The sequence below is a fragment of the Falco cherrug genome, chromosome 5, assembly GCF_023634085.1.
Source record: "Falco cherrug isolate bFalChe1 chromosome 5, bFalChe1.pri, whole genome shotgun sequence".
Lineage (NCBI taxonomy): Eukaryota > Metazoa > Chordata > Aves > Falconiformes > Falconidae > Falco > Falco cherrug.
In genome coordinates this window covers 31010993-31032754 of record NC_073701.1, presented here as the reverse complement: position 1 = coordinate 31032754, position 21762 = coordinate 31010993, and the positions used below count along the sequence as shown (strand labels likewise).

At 39.2% G+C, this 21762-nt stretch overlaps 1 protein-coding gene across 3 annotated transcripts in view; it reads right to left on the bottom strand.

Annotated features, from left to right (window-relative positions):
* The window catches only part of TXNRD1 (thioredoxin reductase 1), a 47802-nt gene that overhangs the window by 14513 nt on the left and 11527 nt on the right, over positions 1–21762 (bottom strand). For 2 of the 3 annotated variants that reach the window (XM_005435055.4, XM_055710776.1), the window contains exons 2-10: positions 13790–13899; positions 11458–11580; positions 8058–8130; positions 7821–7940; positions 6913–7055; positions 6678–6793; positions 4644–4869; positions 1993–2085; positions 184–260 (exon numbers count right to left, since the gene is read on the bottom strand). In XM_005435055.4, the coding sequence (XP_005435112.2) occupies positions 184–260; positions 1993–2085; positions 4644–4869; positions 6678–6793; positions 6913–7055; positions 7821–7940; positions 8058–8130; positions 11458–11580; positions 13790–13899 (1081 nt within the window). Of the gene's footprint in view, positions 1–183; positions 261–1992; positions 2086–4643; positions 4870–6677; positions 6794–6912; positions 7056–7820; positions 7941–8057; positions 8131–11457; positions 11581–13789; positions 14053–21762 lie in introns of those variants that run through there. The other variant, XM_027799439.2, reaches the window with a different exon arrangement.

The window sequence follows — 21762 nt, the reverse complement described above, 5'->3', positions numbered from 1 at the left end:
CAGTATCAAAAAAGCAAATGTGGCAGTACTATGGGAGAAAAATGCAACTATTTGCTACATAGTCTCCTATCCAAGTGTGTGCAAAGAGGAAATAAATTTTTCCTCAAAGCATTTAAATGTCTACGCACCACCAGTAAGTGACACAAGCTCATAAGTGAATGGTATACAGACATCTGTCCTTACTTTTCATTGATCTTCACTCCAACTTTGTCCAAACCAATTTTTCTTGTGCATGCATCTCTTCCGATTGCTAGCAACACCTGCAAAACAGCAGTGTACATTACTGATTTTTTAAAACCTCAAAAGTGCATTTGCATGTGGCTATCTATTATTTTCATTATATACTATGGATTAGTATCTAAGGCTTGGTCACTTTACAATGAATATGTACAGTCACAGAGTTCAAAACAAGCCACACCACCACCATGACCTAACAATACCAGGCTTTAGGCTTTAATAGTAAGATTAAATACAGCCAAATAGCTTTCCCTGAAAAAAAAAAAACCTCACGAGTATTCTGAACAAATTAGTTAGGGTCAGATTCCTTATTCCCTCACAATTTTATACCAAATTGTTATACCTACAAGAGCAGGTGACCCAAAATGCTCCATAACGAAAGGGCTCTTTAGGAAGGAAACTCAGATGCTTAGACAAATAAAAAGACGATACAGTAACCTTTGTTTTGATCAGAAAATATTATTTACTTACATATTGTCTCAGCCAAGTCACTGCCAAAGAATATTATTTGTTGAATGTATTTGTTTGAACATTTGTTCAGAATGACGAACAGACTGGGCCAAATTCTTACCCATCCTATCAACTTGGCTACCTTAACAAGCAAAACAAGTTCCAGCCTATACTTGCACAAGGAAAAGTGCTATGAGCTCTCCAGTCTTGGACAGCTGCCCAGGTAACTACACAAAGTTTCTTACACGACAACTAAGAATTGTGCTGAAGGAATCGGAGATCTGCTTCAGCTCTTTTAGTTGACCAAGCATGCATGCCAGATCTTCAGAGCTGAAGGTCTTAAAATGCATCACACACAGCTCATACCTTCTATGAGGAGTGACAGCATTTCAGCGAAAGATTTAATAAGAAATCAGAAATTTCTTTAATGAAAGGATGACACTGATTTGCTAGCTAAAAAGCTTTCACTGCTGTGGACCAGGAAATACAGTATTACAACACTGTGCAACAGCACTGTTGTTATTGCTAAACTTTACCAAATATTGGCCCTCAGATGAACTGAGGCATGTCCTTGTTATGGGACGAGTGATGCACTGTACAGGTGAATGAGGTCACTGGCACACAGCATTTGCAGCCTAAAATCCCAGGCTGGCAAATGCTTGTCTTTATGCACTCTGGGTAGTTCCAAACACTTTATTCACAATTTCCCCTCCTCCCCCACTTCCAGCACCAAGGCCTAAGAAAATGAGTGGGGTGAGGCGTGATGGAAACAGTCCATCAAACATATAATGGCATACCTGCACAGCGCAATTTTACTGTTCTAAGTGGATAATGAAGTTCCCCGACTGACTTGCCACAGGGCATTAGCTGGTTTTGTGAAGATGCTGCATCAGCAACAGGTCTTAAGAAGACATGACACCTGTTTATTTAGTCTTGCACAGACCATTGTTTTGTGCTAACTCCAGAACATGCTTTATTTGCTATGAAAGCTGTTCTAAATCATTCCTCATCATTTATGGCAAATATCCCATGGGGGAAAAATCCTGCAACTGATTCCACATGACCAAGCTCACTACATCCCTAAGCTAAGAAACAGGTTTCAAAAGCAAGCAAGTGATTTGGCAAAGACTCCTGACTATGGATTCTGGGACTTTTGTCACGTTAATTACCTGTTGATTCTGTGCAATTACCATATTTTGATGATTAAAATAACTTAAAAAAAATCTAACTATGGATAAAAACATCCCACAAAATCTCAACATTAAATGGAAGGCTATTTCATGTTCTTCAGGTATTTAGACTCACAGTATTGTATTCTCCTTCAATTATTTGTGTCCCCTTTGTGGACTTGGCTGTAACTTTCAATCTTCCAGGAGTTCCTTCCTCAACCTGCTCAACCTACAACATTTTGGGGGAGGAAAAAAAAAAGGGTTTCATTTCAAATAAAGATATGCAAATTATCTTTGTCCCACCCCATATTTTATCATTAAGAGTGTTTAACCATGACCTAATATTAAGCATTTATTCTAAAGATATTTTCACTTTTCTCTACATTTTGTGATTACCACTTGCGTATTTAAACATTCTGGTTTATTTCCACACATTTATTCTTATGAACAACACGAAGACCTCATTTCTGTTTATAAAAGTTGATTGATAGCTAACTTCTTGTCCAAACCCACCATGTGAGCTGCTGGTATCAACTGGGGACAGAGGAGGTGAGAAGGACGAGAACTCTTGCCGGATCTGGAAACACCATCAGATATTTTCTCCAACCTCACCTACAGGGCCATTGTGCCTTACACCCACGGGAAGCCACTGTCATAGCCCAGCCCTCAGCATTACAGGCCTTTGCCCTGTTTCAGTTACATTAGTCCGACATATAAAGCTGCCATGGCCTTGCATGAGAGGGCAGCAGCTGGCTCTAAATGGCTGAAAAAACCACCATCAGCTTAAGAAAAAAACCCTTCAGAGTTCCCCAGAGCCAGCTGAAATAAATATTCCTAATTTTAACTACCGATCCAGGAAAAAAAAAAAAAGCAGCAAAGGTGAATTTTTTGGCAACTATGCTCTTTGTTCAGAGTAATAAAAAATGAAGGTTTCATTTTATATACACTCCCTTCTACCACTCATATATCAGAAAATACTAAGGCAGCCACAAAACCACTGGCTTTTTTTCCAAACCCACCTCTTTCCTCTGATAAATAAATCAACTAAACAAGTGAATGGAATTGGAAGCTACAGAAGTGGGTTATTTTTTGTCCTCATTAATATTGACCACACTGTGAGGAAAGGACTGTGTATCTTCAGCTACAGTCCTTTCCTTACCTTCCCAGAAAACAAGGTGCTCGCGGCTTCCTGCGGCTGGTTATACATACAAGAGACATGTAAGTGTGCAACACAATTCTGGAAATTTTGGTGTTCATTCTACAGATGAAAAAGTACTTTTCAACAACTGCCTTAGTTCCTACTTCATATAAGAGACAGAAAAAGCGAAGTTCCTGATAAAGTTCTGTTTTCCTCTTTTTTTTTTTTTTTGGTTTCAAAAAGCCTTCTGTGCCATTCTACCAATTTTGAAGGATCACTGTTCAAAGGTAGCATTATTTATAATAACTCATCTTCTGTCTTCAAACATCCCAACAAAGGGCTTTAATAAGCACAACACGCATAACTGCGGAAACAATGTTTGAAAGAGATGAGAAGACCTACTGAAAACATACCCTGCAATTTAAGTTTAAGGATATTCTCAGCTAGAAACAGAGCCAAATATTTTATTCCAATTGAAATCAAAGATATGTAGTGAAGGGACAGGGTAAATTTTGTGATTAGAGTGATGGACTGCCATTTAGTTGAAATTATATGCTTGTAGAAACAGCTTCCTTCTTTCTCATCCCCCACTAGAGACTACTAAAAGCTAAATCTGAAAATAAAAGCTAGATAAACATCCCTGCTTTTCATATAACATGGGATTTCTGCAACCCAAACATGCATAAAAACAAAGTTTGAAACACGTACTTCAGCTTCTCACAGCACATCTCATACACTCTGTAAGAGAAGGTCAGATCCACAGCATGGTAACTGGCAGAGCATTTTTTTAAACTACACGTGATATTGCTAAGGGTGAAAACGAACAGTCTTCACTCAGTTTAATCCCCTAAACGTTAAACTCAGTAACTTAACACCAAATTGAAAACTGCTTAATACATTACTTCCCATTTTATAATAATTAAGCACTAGTTATTATGAAAAAAAGTTATGAAAAATACTGTTAGCACGCTCTGAAGTCTTTGATAAGGCAACTTTACATCAGAAAAGCTTCAGAGCTTATCTAATCTGCCTTTCAACCTGAATTTGCCTATACATGTACATCACTAGCTGCACAAGTACTCCTACTGAATTTAATGAAAATTGAGCAAGTATTTGAAGACTGCCAAATTAAGGATATAGGTGGATACTTCTAAAGCTCATTTACTTTTCTGGATAGTCAACTGGTCCTGGGCACATATAAGCAGTACTTTCTGGCTGAGAATTTGAGAACTGAGAATGAAAACTATGACTATTTGTGATGCGCTGTGCCTGATCTTACAGGAGATTATGTATCTGCTTGATTATGAGCCTGTGAGAAGTTTCACAGATTCCAGGACAACTGCTGAATTTGCAGGACCAGGATAAGCAGGAGTAACAACATTTTTAATGCACCATATACTAATCTACCTAATTCTAATAAAAATGAGTTCTGAAACCTCACAAAATTTTAATACTAAGACTAAATTGTACCTGTCAATTGCATATGATTCATGACTTATTCAGTTCAAAACAAAAATTAGCCCATACTATATCGTAGCAGATCCTGTACTGCAAATTCAACTTTTGTATTCACTAAGATAATTTACATCTTAAAGCGTTATGATAGTTACATTGCAATGGGCTGTAGCCACATACCACTTTGAGCCTACCTTGATCGGCACAAACTCTCTAATAAAGTTGATTCCATGTTCTGCCATATATGCGCCAATTTTGTTTGCAATATCCTGGTCAAATCCTCTTAAAAGGATGGATCTCACCATTACAGTGACATCTAACCCAAGACCTGCAAGAAATCCTGCACATTCCAAGGCAACATAGGAAGCTCCAACCACCAGGGTTTTCCCTGGACAGTAAGGCAGAGAGAAAAGGTCATCACTGGAAAAAAAAAAAAAAAAAGAAAAGGAAGTTAGAGACAACTGGAAGAATGTACTGTGGTTTATATTTATCTAATTTCTTCTGTAAGAATAGGACTTTATTCCTCTTTCTGCTCACTAAAAAAAATCCAACCACTTAATTTTTTGGAAATTCATCTGGAATACAAGATCAGTACATGACAGATTAAAATTCTAATTAGGAGTACGTATACGTACACACACACACAAAAGAGTATGAAAATTCTGATTCACCACAAAAATTCTGAGGTTTTTTTTCTTTACAGAAACTTATGTCATATTGTTAAAAAAGGCAGGTTGATGGTTTTTTTTCCTCTGAATCTTGCTTCAGTTGTTTTTCTGCAAATTTAGCTCTCAGGAGTGAAAAGGAAGAGGAAAGTGTTCAACTTTAAGATAAAAATCCCACCTTCACTTATTCAAGACTTAACCTACTTAACCTTTTGGCTAAAGCATTATACATAGTGCCAAATATACACAGACAATAAAACAAATTAATGCAAACCACAGTAACAGGCAGAGACCAAAGTGCAAAATTATAGAAAACATGTTTATTTGCCTGTTTTCCATTCCTTTCAACTGCTTCATCAAGCCATGTCCCTTCTATCACACTTTGGACCTAGACTATAAAACCACAGCTTCTCAAGGAAGCAGGAACTCATGGAGGCATCATATTTGCTCAGCAGAGTCTTAGGCAGAGTACGGGAATACAATTTTCCAAATATTTAAATCTAAAATAAACATCTCTCTCTCAGCTAACAACTGCAAAGGCTAAACAAAGATGCTCTCTGCAAATGTTGTGGTGGAATAAAATGTGATTGTGTAATTAAAGGCTACATCATAGTTCCTATCCCCCAGGGAACCCAGTGAAGATTACACACACAGCCTCAATCTGATAGTCTTTAACTCTGGCATTCCTGACTTTTCCACCTTAATGTTATTTTAAAGCACCACTTTACAGGCTATATTATCTGTTACCTTTAATGTCACTAGTATTTATTAGAAAGGCAATACACAACATGGTGTTTTGGTTTCACAGGGATTATGCCAGTTATTTATTTCATTGCTATAGATTTACAAGCTGTAGTTCCAACCTCTGTTTCTACATTAAGTAACTTAAAATTTACTCCAATATGAAAACAGATTTCATCTGCATATCACATTTTTTGGTCAAAACTGTTCTAGAATTGCTTGGCCTTATCAATTAACCAGATGTTTGAAACCAGTTTCCCAAAAGTTGAACTAACTTCACTGACTAGCTGGTAAAAAATTGGGTTGAGTTTCAAGACTGCCTCGATGCACAAAGACAAATACACTTCTATCGGCTTCACAACATCAACTGCTTTGCAGCTCCTGCTTTCCTTGATATTTGAGCAGGGAGGTTTCTTCCAAGCAGACTGTGTTCTTCATTACCAAAAAAACCTTCAGTATGTGAACTGAAAGCCCATAAGGAACAGGGAGGAAGTGGGTGTACTGGTAACTGGGGCAAGCTGATAAATTAATTTTACGATGGACACACATGATTTACGGTATTCTCAGTTACTGCTGTTATCAGTCAGAAACAGAACAAACCTAGCCAGCCACCCACCGCCCTGTGATGTCTACTAGACACCAGTGTTCTGGGCAGCTTGAAATCTGTCTATAGCTATTTTCCCGTGCTTACGCTCCCCTAACAAAAAGTTACATAGGAAAGAAAACCAACAACCAAACAGCCCTGCCCATGCTTCACCACTTCCTCTTACCAGTGAAGCATTTACTCATGGTGAATGACTTCATATTCCCCCCTGTTTTTACCTGCTAATGCAGTATTCCTTGTCTCCAGGTATACCCAGGTAGCGTGGTCGTTCACCAGTGGCAATAAGAAATCTCTCAGCCGTGTACAGCTTCTCAACTCCTCTTTTATTTGTTGCCTGTGGACAAAGTATTAGTCCAAAGTGAATACTCTGCAGTCCTACCAAGGGAAAAATTACTCTTATTTGAAAAGCATCTCTATTCAGAAAGTACTATAGCAAACATGGGTAGGGAGTACCTTAACTGTGTGTGGCCCAACAAATTCCCCATATGCGTTCTCATACGTGACTTTCTTCTCTCTCAGCGCAACCCGATAGCCCCAGTTCAGTGAACCAACGTAATTCTGAACAGATTCTGTCATAGTCATCCAGTTGTGTTTGACTGTTAGAAACAAAAGAGAAAGACTCATTTTTCAGTCTGTGAGTTCTTTTTCCATAACGAACCTTGTATTCTCAGACAGATTAGTTTCATGACCTAGTCACCTTTATCTTATTCCTTTTTTATTCCAGGCTAACTCTACTGAAATTCAAAGAATTACATCAGTGCAGACAACATGAGAGGTCACAGTGGAACAGATAAGACTTAAAACACGGAAAATTTAGACTTCCTGCATGATTGTTTTCTATTGACACATGCTGTGAGCAGGTGACGTTGCTTAATAAATGAAAACTACGCATGTTCCCCACTACAGGATTACACTTTAAATAAATCCCAATCCTATAACCATGCACATTAGATCTTATATAAAGTAAAATTCATCTTATGTAGTAGTGACAGAGGCCAATGGAAAGGAAATCCTTGGCTGCAATTATGGGGAAGTTTCTAACAGGGGAGATTCTGGGGTATTCCCTTAGATGTTGTGTTACATTCAAAAATGGAGTAGTACCTTATTGTTTTTATTCACACAACAACCTTATCAAATACTAACATGATCAGAAGATATAAATAAACACATCAAATGCTGCAAGGCAATAAGCCCCATGGCTTTAGACTTGAAAAGTGCTTAAGTTTGTGTGTAATCTCTCTGAAGTTGCCCCACATTGTTAAAATGAGCACACGCTTAAGTGCGACAAGCATTTGATTGTGGAAAGAGCCTCTGGATTTTCAGCCCAAATGACAAAACTGCAAAAAATTGTTCTCCTTTACCTTCTTCTGTAAACTGCCATCCAAACTTGCGTGAATCTTGCAAGGCTTGTCCCAGTAAAGCTGCCTGGTGCATCAGTTTTTTAGGTATACAGCCCACATTTACACATGTTCCTCCAAGGCCTGAGAGAAAGGGACAGAATGTGTTTTTCACACCAGCACGGCTGATCTCAAAGGAGAATCAGAGTCTCTGAGCTGTAAAGCTCCTTTATAACAGATTTGCAATAAAGAGAAATTTACCCCATGAGTTGCCCAGAGGGGTAGGTGTGACAAAATCCAGCACCATCACTTTCTTTTCATATTTGGCAGCCTCCTACAAAACAAATTAAATAAGACACATATCTAAATATTAGAGGTTAAATTTGGAGTAGATGATAACATCATGCATTGCTCAAAAGCTTTGTGACTTTTAATTAAGTAATAATGAATGATTTGCTAGGGAACAGCCAGACAAACCATTAATCTTCTGAATAATCTGTGCACTCAGTAGGAAAAAAAAGATGAAAGGAAAAAAGCAGGCATTCATACTGCTACACAACAGCACAGCACCAGCTGATACACAGAAGACTCTGGGAGTCAAACCTCCTATTCTCCACCCTGTCAGTTTGTTCACACTATTTCCCCCAATGTGCCATTTATTTTTAACATACTTAACAAATTCTTCATTAATCCAATTTTGCCTTCAAGATGGTTTCTCAAACATTTGAAACCACATCACACAATGACATAAGTCACGTGGCCAAGCATTATGACTGTGTTTATCCAATCTTTTTTCTTGTAGTTGAAGGGAACATTAAATTTTGAGTATAATCTGTAGTTGTCAGGACTAGCTCTTGCTCTTCAAGCTACTCAACGTGCAGCAACTTGACTTTACTGTCAGGATGTGCAGATGTCATCCAGACTAGAAAAGTGATGGTTTATTTCATGGTATTTCCCCTGAGAAGTTTCATTAGCAAATCTACAATCAATGTGTATGAATGACACTGAGAACTGGGATTTCTATACTGATTCCAGTGTTTCCTTTGTGCTTTTTAAGAAAAAGGTAAAAATTGACAGCAATAACTGGTGCCAGGGAAAAACACTTAAGTAAGCATTACATAGCTGTAAAACTATCATGACAGATTCCCCCATGAGATGCAGAAAAATAACTTCGATACTTGGAGTAACCACAACCGTACTGCATCACATGATGAATTCTTAAGACATGTAAGTAATAACAACTGTAGGTGCAGCATATAACCCTAAGGCCTAGGGTTTGGCTTGGGAGGAGCTGGACAGCCTTCAGCATTATGTTACCAGTAATACTTGTTAATCCAAATAGTTGACAACCAGAATTTCAATTTTAAATGTAACTTACCTCATGCAAAATAAAAATCACATTTCAAACAATGGAGGCCATAGACACCTTTGGAAAATATTAATGTACTGGATTTCTGCTTCTGATAAAGGTCAAGATCGGCCAAGAAGCTAATTTCTATCTGTTGGCAGCACCTCTGAGAAAGTTCCTCAGAAAGGTACTTAGGGCCTGAGACATGTTATTAATGCTCCTTTATAATGACAGCTCTTACACGTAGCTCGAAAGACCTTGCTGGTGTTAGCTAAATAGTATGCAAGGATTCCCAAGCTTACACTCAGCTATATGCTCATATAACACAGCACAGCATTGCTTCGCCGCCTCAGTAGAGACCACAGATATAACCACTTCTGCAGAGTGATATGCCCACAGTAACAAAACCTGCCCTGTAGGCTTTCAAACCTTAATGTGTTTCGGTGCAGTGCTGCATGAACACAACAAGGTTGGCTTAAGGCTGGGGCTGTTCGGTGTGAACTGATAGTAGTGGCCTGGCAATGGTCTGGTTCTGTGGCTGGGTTGCACAGAGTCAGTTTGGCAGTGTTTGCATTCAGCATGGAGACATGCCTCCAAAATAATAAGCTCTGAGTACAATATAGAGAAGAAAAGGAAGGCATGCATACAAAGCTGCATGTTTCAGTGAAAAGCATGCATTTAACCAATCTATTTAAACTGCTGCAAACCTGAGTGTAGATATCTTGAACTGTGTAGTTGATTGGGGGTTTTTTTGTTTTTTTGTTTTGGTTTTTAAAGTACTGTTTGTTAAGTCACTAAAAAAACCTGAATAATCAAAGTCAGAAGTTTATGCCTGTAAAACAGTTTCACTTCAATTTCATGAAATACACACATTACTACTGATAGTGATGCTGACTTTATTGATCTATCATCTTCTGCTCTACTCTACAATCACTTGAGAACACTAAGAAGCAATATACTTTATACACTGAATTGAGGGAATAAGGCAATTTATCCTCCCAGCTACACACCTTTTCTATCCCACAGCTGAAAAATGATCCAATAAACATCACTGCTGTAGCTTCAAAACCTAGCATACGTATACAACAAAGCAGAGCAGTCTCCTTATGGAAACTTCAATAGATTACTTTTTATTACTTCAAACTGGTTTTGCATTACTTGCAAACTCCCTTTTACTCTTGTTTCTGTCTTCTGTCCTAAAATATCCCCACCCTCTGAAAACCAGTGTCGGCTTCTCTTTGTGGGCCCTCAGAATTTTTCTAGAGCTTACCTTCCATCTTATGCCGTGGTAATAATGCCTTTATGGATGAAAAGCAGTAAACTGCCAAAACAGATCATGGGTGTACAGGATATTATAATCCATTACGCAGCACTGCACTCTTCCATTATAACAGAAGTTCTTCTAAGGGACCAAGGTTTAGTGTGAACCCAGTGCTACAGTGAAATACTTTCTCTTAATTTTCTTTCACTCCTCAATAACCTCCTTCACTTCTTGAGAACAAAAGAAATGCCTCCTGTCTGGAGGAATAATCCAGCTGCAGGTCTTGAGCAACGAAACAAGTTTTATTTCTAGGAATGCCCAAGTCACTTCTAAATAGTTCATTCTGCCATAGCAAGAAGCAGCAAAATCTCCCTAACTACTGAACTAAAGGAGAGTTACTAATTTACATTAAATTTCAGCAAATTTCAAGTATTTGGGATAATGACAACTCTAAGAGCTGGTACATTCTCCAGCACTGTGGTTCTTTTAATTAATTCCAAAAGCAATACCCTAACCAAAAATTATAAATTATCTGGCTACAGGCAGGAAGCACCAGACCCTAGAAATGAAGTGTGAGATCCTAACCCTCCACTTATCCAACTATATGAACTCACAAATCACAAAATCTCCCCCACTGTCAAAAATTAAAACAACATACACATCTATTTCTGAACAGATATTACTTTTAGATAAAATTAGAAACCTACTGATGTTAATTTTGAATAGTTTTAAAAGCTTTTTCAATTTTGAGTTGAATTTTAATTAATAAACACTGTTGAGCTATCTACCTGCTGTCTCCAACAGCACCGCTTTCATTAGTGGGGACCAAGTTTCATTCTATTAAGTAGTATACCATGACATTTTTATATTTTTCTTTTTCAGAACATGAGGAAAAGAATATTGTATAACTGGGACTAACCTCAAAAGAAATCCCACTGATCAGACAGAAATGTTATGCCCCTACAGCATTAAAGATACCCAGATGCAAGACACTGAGGATGTCACCCACCTACTTACAAGGGAAGTATAAATCTGTATTTTCTCTCTCATACCTTGGCAGCTGCCAGACCACCTGAGCCCCCACCAATGACAATGAGATCATAGTCATAGGAATGTGGCACCAGCGTATACCCGTTCATTTCCAACAGTTTCTGAGGCTTGCCTTCCTTATGTGCCTGAACAGAGAAAACAAGAAGGATTAGGGAACACTGAAAACACTCCCCACAGTGCTCAACAATTAGTATTTTCAGCAGCAAATATTGTGACAAGGGAACATACGTGCATCTGAATTTTCTAAGCTCTGATTTTAATTAACTTCTAAAAATTTCATCTTCTTAATCCGTCCTTGAATAGCTCGGTACATATTAGATACTGAGCTATGAATTTTCTTGTTTGTTGGAGCCCTGGGTTTTCTTGCAGAGCTTAGTTTTCAACATCAATGCAACTCCAGTGATTCCTCATACTCTGTACTCCAGGATGAGATACACACTTAATGACACAGGCATTCCATTAATTTATTTTATTCTTTTCATCTGCCCTAGACTTTCCTAATTAGTGTTTTTCCCCTCCTCCTGCATATATTAGTATGAAAATATAACAATCATAAACAACATCATAATAATCTGCAATTACCAGCCTTACTAACTGAATGAACAGAACTGGAAGAAAACAATTTCTGAAAACTACAGCTTTGTAACATGCCTGTGTATATTATTGCTTTGGTTTAGCAATCTAGCTAACTTTGGTGTTAAATGGATCAAGTGTGATCACTACACTTTCACACAAGAATTTTGAGGGTTTTTTTAATCAGATGACTACTACCACAGGAAAATGACCTGTAAGTCCTAAAATGCATTTTGACAGCTGCATGCCATAAAGAACACTGCATTGTCTTCATATACTCTCCCTAAAATGATCCTTTGTACTTAATTTGCAAAGCTCCAATTTATCAGGGCTTCAGACCTTCAAGCCTTTGGAGTTGCTGGCGAAATTCTCAGTGCCCCTGAAACCACAGGACAAGGTCTACAGTGAGTAAAAATCAGATTCCTCAGCTGATGTATATCAGCGAGTATCAACTAAAGTAATGACAAAATTTTTAAGACCAAAAAAGTAAATAAACCCATACTCAGGCACTTTACAAATTTGCTCGCTTTTATTCAAGTGCTTCTATCTGGCTAACTAGGTAGGACTTGAAACAGTACTATGGGAATAGTCAAGGCAAATAAAAGGAAAGAAAAAGAACAAAAGAAGTTTCCCTTCTCTCTTCATCTTAATTTTGTTTTGCACTAAGCTGTCCTTTGTGCTTAACCCATTCTACTGTTGCCTTCCTCTGAGGCCAGAATATTCCCTCTCTCTGTATGTATAACTGTGTCTACCCTAGAGACTGCTACCAAAACAACCACACCACCACCAAAAGACCTCTATACCTCCAGCCAATTACACAGCAATGTCAGCAGAAATTCAGACTGTGCATATGTCTGTACAAAGTTACATTTTAATACTATTTCATAATCCTGGGTAGCATGTTAATAGTAGAAAAAAAACCTAGAAACCACCTGTGGCTGTTGTGAAGACATCCAAAAATATCTCATCTTCCTTCCTCTTCTCCTCCTGCTCTGCCACCCCAGTACATACCCCTACCACTGAATCTAGTTTGCACTTGGTTCCCCTTTTTTCTATTTTTCTAACACAGCCATTGGCCAGGCTCAAACTTCCTACTGTAATCACAGTAACAGTGAAAAAGGAGCATATTTTGTCTTATGATATACATATGCACTTCATTTGTATTTAGGGATATCAAATTGGAGAAAGCATGCCATACTTCCAAAGCACACCTTGTTTGCTCAGTGGCAACAGGATGGTGTGAAGCTTAAGGGCAGGCTAACTCCCACACAGTCATCAGACCCAGCTACCAAGAACGGTATCTGTATGATGCATATAAAGAAACCACAATACCTACTCATGATATTTGCTTAGATCACTACTTATATCACGCTACTTTTTTTTTCTTAAAAAAAAATGCTCTATGTTTTCACATGCATTAAGACACTTTGGCTTTTACTCCCTAGCGTTTGATTCATTTTTCATTAGTTCTCCATAACCATCCTTCATGAAAACATATTAAAAGTTTAGATCAGACAAAGCAGATCACAACTTTCCCCTCTGAAACCACCTCCTAGAACCATGCTCCAAAGTGGCCAGGATCTTCACAAGCTCTGCATCCCATTTACCAAGGGAACTTATTCATGACCATGATCCCACCCTGAGAACAGATCTCCTCCTCCATTCTTCTCCCAAGAACTACAATTTTTTAAAAGAAAGCCTACATTCTCATGTCAAATGTCAAAACTGAATTATAGACTTTAAAACATATCTCCCCCCTACCTTTAAAGTTTTTTCATGATCTCCTATTTGCTTCTCCTGTACAAAAACAACTGTCGGTGAAGTTTCTGCTGTTACCTCGCACTGCCCTTCTTCCTGCTTCTGTGGTCCCTCTGTGAAATAAAGAATAAAATAACGTAGTATCTGGAGAGACGTCCTTTATGAAGGCTGCAATCCTCAAGCGAAATTGTCTGGGGGAGTGGCCTGGCGGCTTCATCGCTTCCTCATCAGCAGCATGCCTGTCTCAGGGGAGCCTTCCTGAGGCGACTGGTGAGTCATCTGCAACGTTAGGATGACTTGCTATATTCTCCTCTTTAATAAAATCCCGTACAAGAGTTGGCTGGGATTTCAGTACTTTTTGCCAATCTAGCAATATGCTTGGAACAAAGTAAGGAAATAAGATTTGATGTGGCTAAGCCTGAAACTTCAGTCTTAAAGGAAAATTAAGACTTCTATCTTTCTTGCCCAGTAGGTGATTTTCTTATGCTGATGTGCTGTCATTTTTTTCAGTCTTGTACTTTTGTAACTGAATTAATATTTTCATTTTTCTCCTGCAGTTAGTTCCCTGGAGACTTCTTTCAGTTAAATTTATCAATATAATTGGTTTTTCCAAGAAAATCTCCCCCCAAATAATTTCTACCATGTGGTATTGCTCATACTATGAAATCCTCTAAAGAAATGTATTCAAAAGTCTGGAAAGGATCTGTTTCCCCACTGGTCATATATATATGTGTATATATATATATATATAGTTAGTTATCTCCAATAGAAAAGGTTAAGCTTATTAGTGGAAAGGAAAAATTAACATCTTTTTACATGGTGATACTTTATTTGATGTGGCATGGAAAAAGAAAAAATAAGAAAATCTAATACTCAATTGGAATTCATTATCAGCTCTGCCTTCCTCCACATAACTCCGAGTTACGTTAAGCTTAATTTCCAATAAATGGGTCAGTACACACTACCGTTTGTACTTAATCACACACATACTTTGTACTGCACATCCAGCATTAATTAGCAAACTCTGACACATGCACATACTTAGACAAACAGCCATACTGAATGCGTATACATTCCTTGGGCGATGAGGCCACAACCCTGAAGAGCAATCACACACACACACACAAATGCAAAAAGGCAGTCATTGAAAATTGGTTTGTAATCTTGCCATCTCTGATTTTTTTCTCTGAAACTTTGTGATAAAATTCCTTTGTTTCACAATGATATTGGGAAGAGTACTTTGCTGAAGTTGGTAAAGGGGTTTAAAGATCAGAATTTTTACACCACAGTTAATAGTAGTATTAGTGATGGATAATACTGAGCCTATTCTAGCTTGGGGAAGGAAGGCAGGAATTAGCCTGTATATATAAAAAGAAAAGCAAAACCACAGGTTTTGAATACTGGTCACGATCTTAACACAAGAGAATTTTTTTCTTCAATATATTATCAAAGCTACAGCCCTGCATGTACCTGAAGAAGCTGAAGGCTTACATTTTATTCCTATAACAAGTTTGAACAACCTCAGGAATGTTCACCTAAAACCATACCTTCAATGAGATAAAAATCTAGTCGTTAGACAACACAGGCACTTCTATAAACATCTCTAATTATTTTCAGGTAGATCTGTGCTAGAGGTGCCTAGCTTTAGCAATAGCCTGAAAACCTAAAGGCAACGGTAACCTCTGGCAGAGACTTGAAAGAGGCAGCACGCAGGCGGCTGCTGCCAGGGGCCTCTCCCTCCTTGGTTTGGGCAACCTGCCACAGGCAGGATGACAAAGCAGAAAGTGCTCTGCATGTCACGTGTTTGCTTTCCATAAAATTCCATTCATTAACGGCAATTACAGTAACCCACAGTCCTGGTGAATTGATACTTTCCAGAAATCAACCAGCAGATAACCTTTTTGCAGACTGAGACTGCTAAGGGAGAACCTGGACCATGGAGCTGCTCTAGATAATTCTCAGAGACGTAGCAGTGAGGATGAGCCTCTGCCTGTAAGCATCAGTGTTACTTCAGCAAGTCTGTAGCAACTCACCAGCCACTGCAGGAAGATCCCGTGAGGCTCCAACCCAGCACTACCACCATCTTTGGTTTTTGTCAGGATGGTGCCTGTTGAGTGCTACCTCCCCTGTGACCTGCCAAGTGCTCCTTGATGTGTGGTGAACTAATCTAACAAATCATGACTGTCCAAACGGGACAAGTGTACTCTCTTCCACTACACTGGTTTTCTTCTTCTTGCTGTCTGCATAGCTGGCACCAGCCCTGGCAACCAACAGACCTTACACGAGCTGAATCAACTCACTAACCTAGGGAAAACTAACCGAGGAGAAGAAAAGATGTGGACAGTTACCCACCAGCCTGACAAGCTCAGCCATCTCAGGGAACAGTCCCATGAGCACCATGGCTGGTGCCAGGCAGAAGGCATAATCATACAGACCAGCAACGAGGAAGAGGAGACAGGAACGCTTCTCTCACTGGTACCAGCAAAACCACCATTTTGCTCAGCAGCTTGTTAAACCAGCAAGACCCCCCCACCTTTTTAGCTTTTACCTGAATCCATTTCTGAAGCAGACTACACCAAGCCTCACGGCCACTTCTTGAGCAGGCAAGGAGAAAAACAAACCCCACAACCAAAAAAAGAGTGACACAACTATGGTATTTTTAATCAATACCCTTCCTTATTGTGAGCAAACGTCCTCACAAACCAAAGTCCTCCCTGGAACTGAGGCCTCTGAACTTTTGATTGTTGGTTGTGTAACTTCTGGCGGGGGTAAAAAAAGGCACAACTAGTTGCAGAAGGCCTTGACCAGGCAGGAACACAACCAGCCCAACATAACAGCCTGGACCAGCTTCATAAACAAAACTGCTCCAGGATAAGAATCGCCTTACTCTGCAAAAGCATCCACCCAGGGATCCAAAGGGCTGCCAAGGCAGGAGGTGGTGACCCACAGAAAGCACTGGCCCTTCAGCTGCTTGGCATGAAGGTCTGTAAGCAGTGCTTCAAGGCAAAGGTCTTCGCTGATTGACCTAGATTTTCTGTATCACACAAGAGGACATTACCAACAAGAACGAACTTCACATATTTGACAATGTAATTAAGAAATAGCTGCCTCTACTCCAGCAGTTCAGAAGACGCCTCTGATCTTGTAACATTTATGAACGAGCATGTAACTTGCTTTACAGCCTTATCTTCAGGCATCTGAGACATACAGGCTATTTCATATGACAATGAACCTTACGCTCAAGTGAGCTTTTTAGGTGGAGAAATGTTCAGCTTTTCCTCCTCCTAGATTTGCTCATTTCTGAGCAAATGTGAACTTTCAACACAGGTCACTACCTCCTCCATTGTGTAAACTCAGACATTTGGAAATGATGGTAAGAGAGCCATTATATCATCCAGATCACGACAAGTGAAAACACCCAAGCCTTTAAAATACATGCCTCCAGTCTGGATCGTGCCACAGATCCATGCTGAGCGGCTGCCTTGCGCTCAGCTGAACTGACAAAACTGTGAAGGAACGGAAACCTGGGGCTTTGCTGGTATGCACAGCTTTTGCTTTACCTATTAAACTGTCTTTATCTCAACCCTCAAGTCTTCTCACTTCTACCCTTCTGATTCTCCCCCTCATCCTACCGGGGGCAGGGAGGCAGTGAGCAGCTGTGTGGTGCTCAGCTGCCAACTGGGGTTAAACCATGACACTCGCTCTCAAATTCAAAACCCACCAAGCTTCAAGACTGACAAGTAAAAGAGTAAAAGTACATGCCTGAGAAATCGGAAGTTTTCTGAACTATGTTATTGCTTATATTTATTCAGTGTGTTGCTGCCAAGTTCTTTAGTTTTCACTGTATTCTTAATCTGCTTTCCTTATCTAAGAGCTTAAGACTTCTTCCACTTAAATAAAGCATAGCTTGAATGGGATCAACATCAAGACAGAATGTTGAATGACAGCTTTGCACTTAGTTGAAACAGGGTACCGAAACAGAAACCAGGGGACTCCACTTTGGCACAGTTTCTGTCAACAGTCATGGGCTGTAGTCCGCAGTGTTACTCTGAAACACCTATCCCCTGCATGAAAACCCCAACCATTTGAATATAAAAGGCATCTAAAACCATTTTAATACATGGCAAAACATGTGGATACAAATTTTCTCCTAGGAAGTTTTCAACTGAAGTGTTAAGATAGAGGAGAAAAACCTCAGCAAATCAAACGCAGTTAACATATGAAAAAGGTAGAAAATGACAGAAAGCTTCCCAGTGCTGTTTTCTCAAAGGACAATAAAAACCTACCCAGAACTTTTCATCTAACCTCTACATAATAGGGCAGAAATTACAGAACAAAGACAAGCCAAAGACAAAATACTGATGGAGGAATGACAAATGCCAGATCAAATGAAAGACAAACTCCCAAGTGACATCTATCTAAGGGCCTGATTCAAAGCTCTCTATACCCAATGGAAAAGCTCCCACCCAAACAAAGGCCTTAAGTGACAAAATACACCCCTTTCAGCTCAGTTTTCTATTAAACATCTGAGGACTGACTCAGCAACATCCTCCAATCTACTTTTCACTCCAGATGGGTCAGTACTGTGTTTTGAGGGCTGCCATCAACCCCTGTTGCACCAAGAATGAGAAAAGTTGCTGATGTAGAGCAAGAAGCTCAACACTAACATACCTCCTTCTCAGCCCCTACACAGCCAGGCACTCAAGCTCATATAGCCTGTCACAACCTGATAGTCTGCAAAAGGGGCTCTGAAACTGGCTTCAGTTCCTAGTTCCTAGCAAAACAAGTAATTCCTACTTCCAGGCATTATTTTTTTTTTCCTTTTGCTTTTCTACTTATCCATGCAGCTACCACAAAAGTCCAACCATAACACAAAAAAGTACTTTTACTGATTTCAACAGGAACATCATTGTACTCCTTGGCTTGTTATGAAGAGTCCTACAAGACGTGTTTCTGCCATAATAATTATGGAACTTGAAACCCCACTCCAAGACGACCCAGGCCTTCTCACAGACTTTCCTAGTAGTGTTCTCACCACCAAAGTCCTTAGCAGTATCAGACAGCTGACACTTGCCCTAAAAAGTCTTCAGCCATTACTCTTTCCTTATGTAATTGTTTACAGTAAACCATAAAAGAATTAGCCAGGTTGCTCTAATTAGCATTAATAGGGACATTTTCTTTGAGCATAACATCACATGCTGACCTCAAGTATTTCTAGAACATCTGCAATACAAACCCTACTGGCTTAAAGAGAACAAGCTGAATAAATTAAACACAGTTAAACTTCAGATTATCTCTTCCTCAGTAAAAAGGCAGGTAATGATAAATTAATTAGGTATCTTTGACCACTTCCATCTTCCATTTTATTTTACTATGAACTAAATTAACTAAAACCATCAGTGTTCTATCAACATTGTTCTCACACCAATTCCAAAACACAGCAATGCACCAGCTACTAAGAAAATTAACTCTATCCCAGCTGAAACCAGGACACTAGGTTATGAAAAGCTTAATGTAATGCTTCCCTGCCCCTGGAACTGTACTAAAAGCTGTAACATCTTATATAAAAGGTTTATATGCCATCTTTATGGAAAACATCATCTTACAATAACTGGTAATTTTAACATGGATTTTTATCTATTCCCTTCATAAGTCACTGCTGCTTTTGTATTTACCCATATTGGTACAATTCTTTGTATAATGCAAATCAAAACAAAGGAAGCTGATTTCTGGTAGGTGTCATCCTCACAGTGCCATCCATATTGGCCCATGCTTCATTTGGGATGACCTGAAAAAACTGAGCTTTCTTATTTTTTTCTTGAAATTCCTGCAGCCAACACAAACTTGTGGCTCCCACAAACTGTGATTAATACTCTCATGCTACCTTTTTTTTTTTTTTTCCTGGTCGTTAAATAAACAGCTCTCTGACAAGAGGAGGAAGTATTACCAGCCACACTTGAAGAAGTGTGGCACCTGAGGCACAGAGAGGTGAAACAGTATCAGCAGGACTGGAACAGGATCTGCTGGTGCTGGTGCCATTCATTAGTCCCTACTGCCATCAGCCATGCCTTTATCGTCTCTACCACAGCTAAAGCTGTTTATTCATTCCCACACACCTCGTTGTAACCAGAGTTGCATGAGTCACAGAGAACATAAAAAAAAATAATAATGATGGTAGAAAGCAGCTCATATAGATTTTTTGTCAAACAAGCCAGTATTAAAAGTGGACATGGTTAAAGGACAACAAGCTTTTTGCAGGCAATCTCCCAGAATGTATGTGAAGTGTAAGGCAGGTATGCACTGTGGGAAAGATTTGGATACTTGTCTCAGAAGCCCGAGCAGGGCTTTTTTAAAGGAAGTGGGAACACTTACTTTAGTCCAGAGTGATCAAAGTTTCTTGTCTCTGAAAAACAAACCAACTTGGGTAGAACAATTTAATCCTGCTTGTAGCAGCCCAGCAAACAATGGCAGCATTTCTACGAGATGAATGAAGCAGGATAGCCAAACAGGTCACTGCCCTCCAAACTGTCTTGCCACCTAAGTGATACAACAAACTAATCTGATGCATACAGGTTCTGACAAAGGTCTAGCTGGAAACAGTTGTGAAAGATGGGTGAAAACAGTAAATACATTACACTTTTGTAAACTGCAATTACAGAGACAAGCTTGCTTTGTGTCAGGCTGTGCAAACAGTGGAGGAGTTAAGGAAGTTAACAAGTTTCCTTCCCATCACATTGGGGATGCAATGCAAGGACACAGGAGGGGTGGCTGTACCAAACACCTTCTTAACCAAGCAGCTCACTCAACAAGTAAAACTGGCAAGTTTGCTAGAAGATTAAATGAGATGATATCTCAGTTCACTACATAAAAACATTTCATTAGCAGATTCCTAAGAAAAGCTAAGACTAAGCTAGACTAAGTTACTATTACTTTCTATGGAAATAGTAGCATTTGCATGCTTTACTTACCTCCTCCTTTCACCTTTGTATCTCTTTTATGCAAATAAAAGTGCTGTGTCAGATAGCACAGTAACAGCCAAAAATTACAGGAGGTCACACATTTCCACAGGGTTTACCAGAAATGAGTCCAACTACATACTCAACAGTACAAGGCACAAAGACTAAATATAGAAGAGGCAGTATGCTAAGTAAAACAACAGCTGTGAGCTTTATGGAAGTAAAATACAAGGTAAAACCAAATTGAAGATGAGGAAAAAGAGGTGGTGTCAAATATAGCTTGGCAAGCTAGAGGATGGCTTTGTGAGGAAGACCTATAATGTGACACCACATTCAGAAAAGGCAGTTACTGAAAAATCTGCATGAGAAAAACATGAACAAGCACTGGAAAAGAATTTCACAGGAAATACATGAATCACAACGCTACAGCTGCATTACAACAGGCAAGTATCAAAAACCAGATATCAAAAACAGAGGAGGAATCGAATATAAAATTTTCTCAGGAGACAGCAGTGGCAAAGTGCACTCACTTCAAACCAGTGGAAAAAGGAGGATAAGCTACCAATCCAGCATACTGCATAAACTTCAGTGCACGATTTTACCTGGTATTTGGTTTGTTATCTACAAACACAACCAAAACCATAGCAAGACACCGTACCAAAGGATATCCAAGGTGGGCTTAATGGAGGAACAACCCTGAGACAGGAACAAGCAGTGAAGTTTATCTCCAAGGAAGACTTGAAAATAGAGAAATCATAACAATGGACTAAAAAGGGGACCACTACCACACACTGTGAGGACCAAGCACTGTTCTCGTTCACAACAGAAATCAAGGGGATGGCCTAACTGTTAACAGAGGTACAGAAAGAACACAGGAAACCCTGACGCCACCTCCAGGAGACAAGTCCGCTCTACGCTTCTCCACAAGACTGCTATGACACATCTGTTATTGTTAAACCTGAGCAGTTCACGTGTAAATTATATGGTCAAGACATCTGCAGGAAATACTGCAAAAATAAA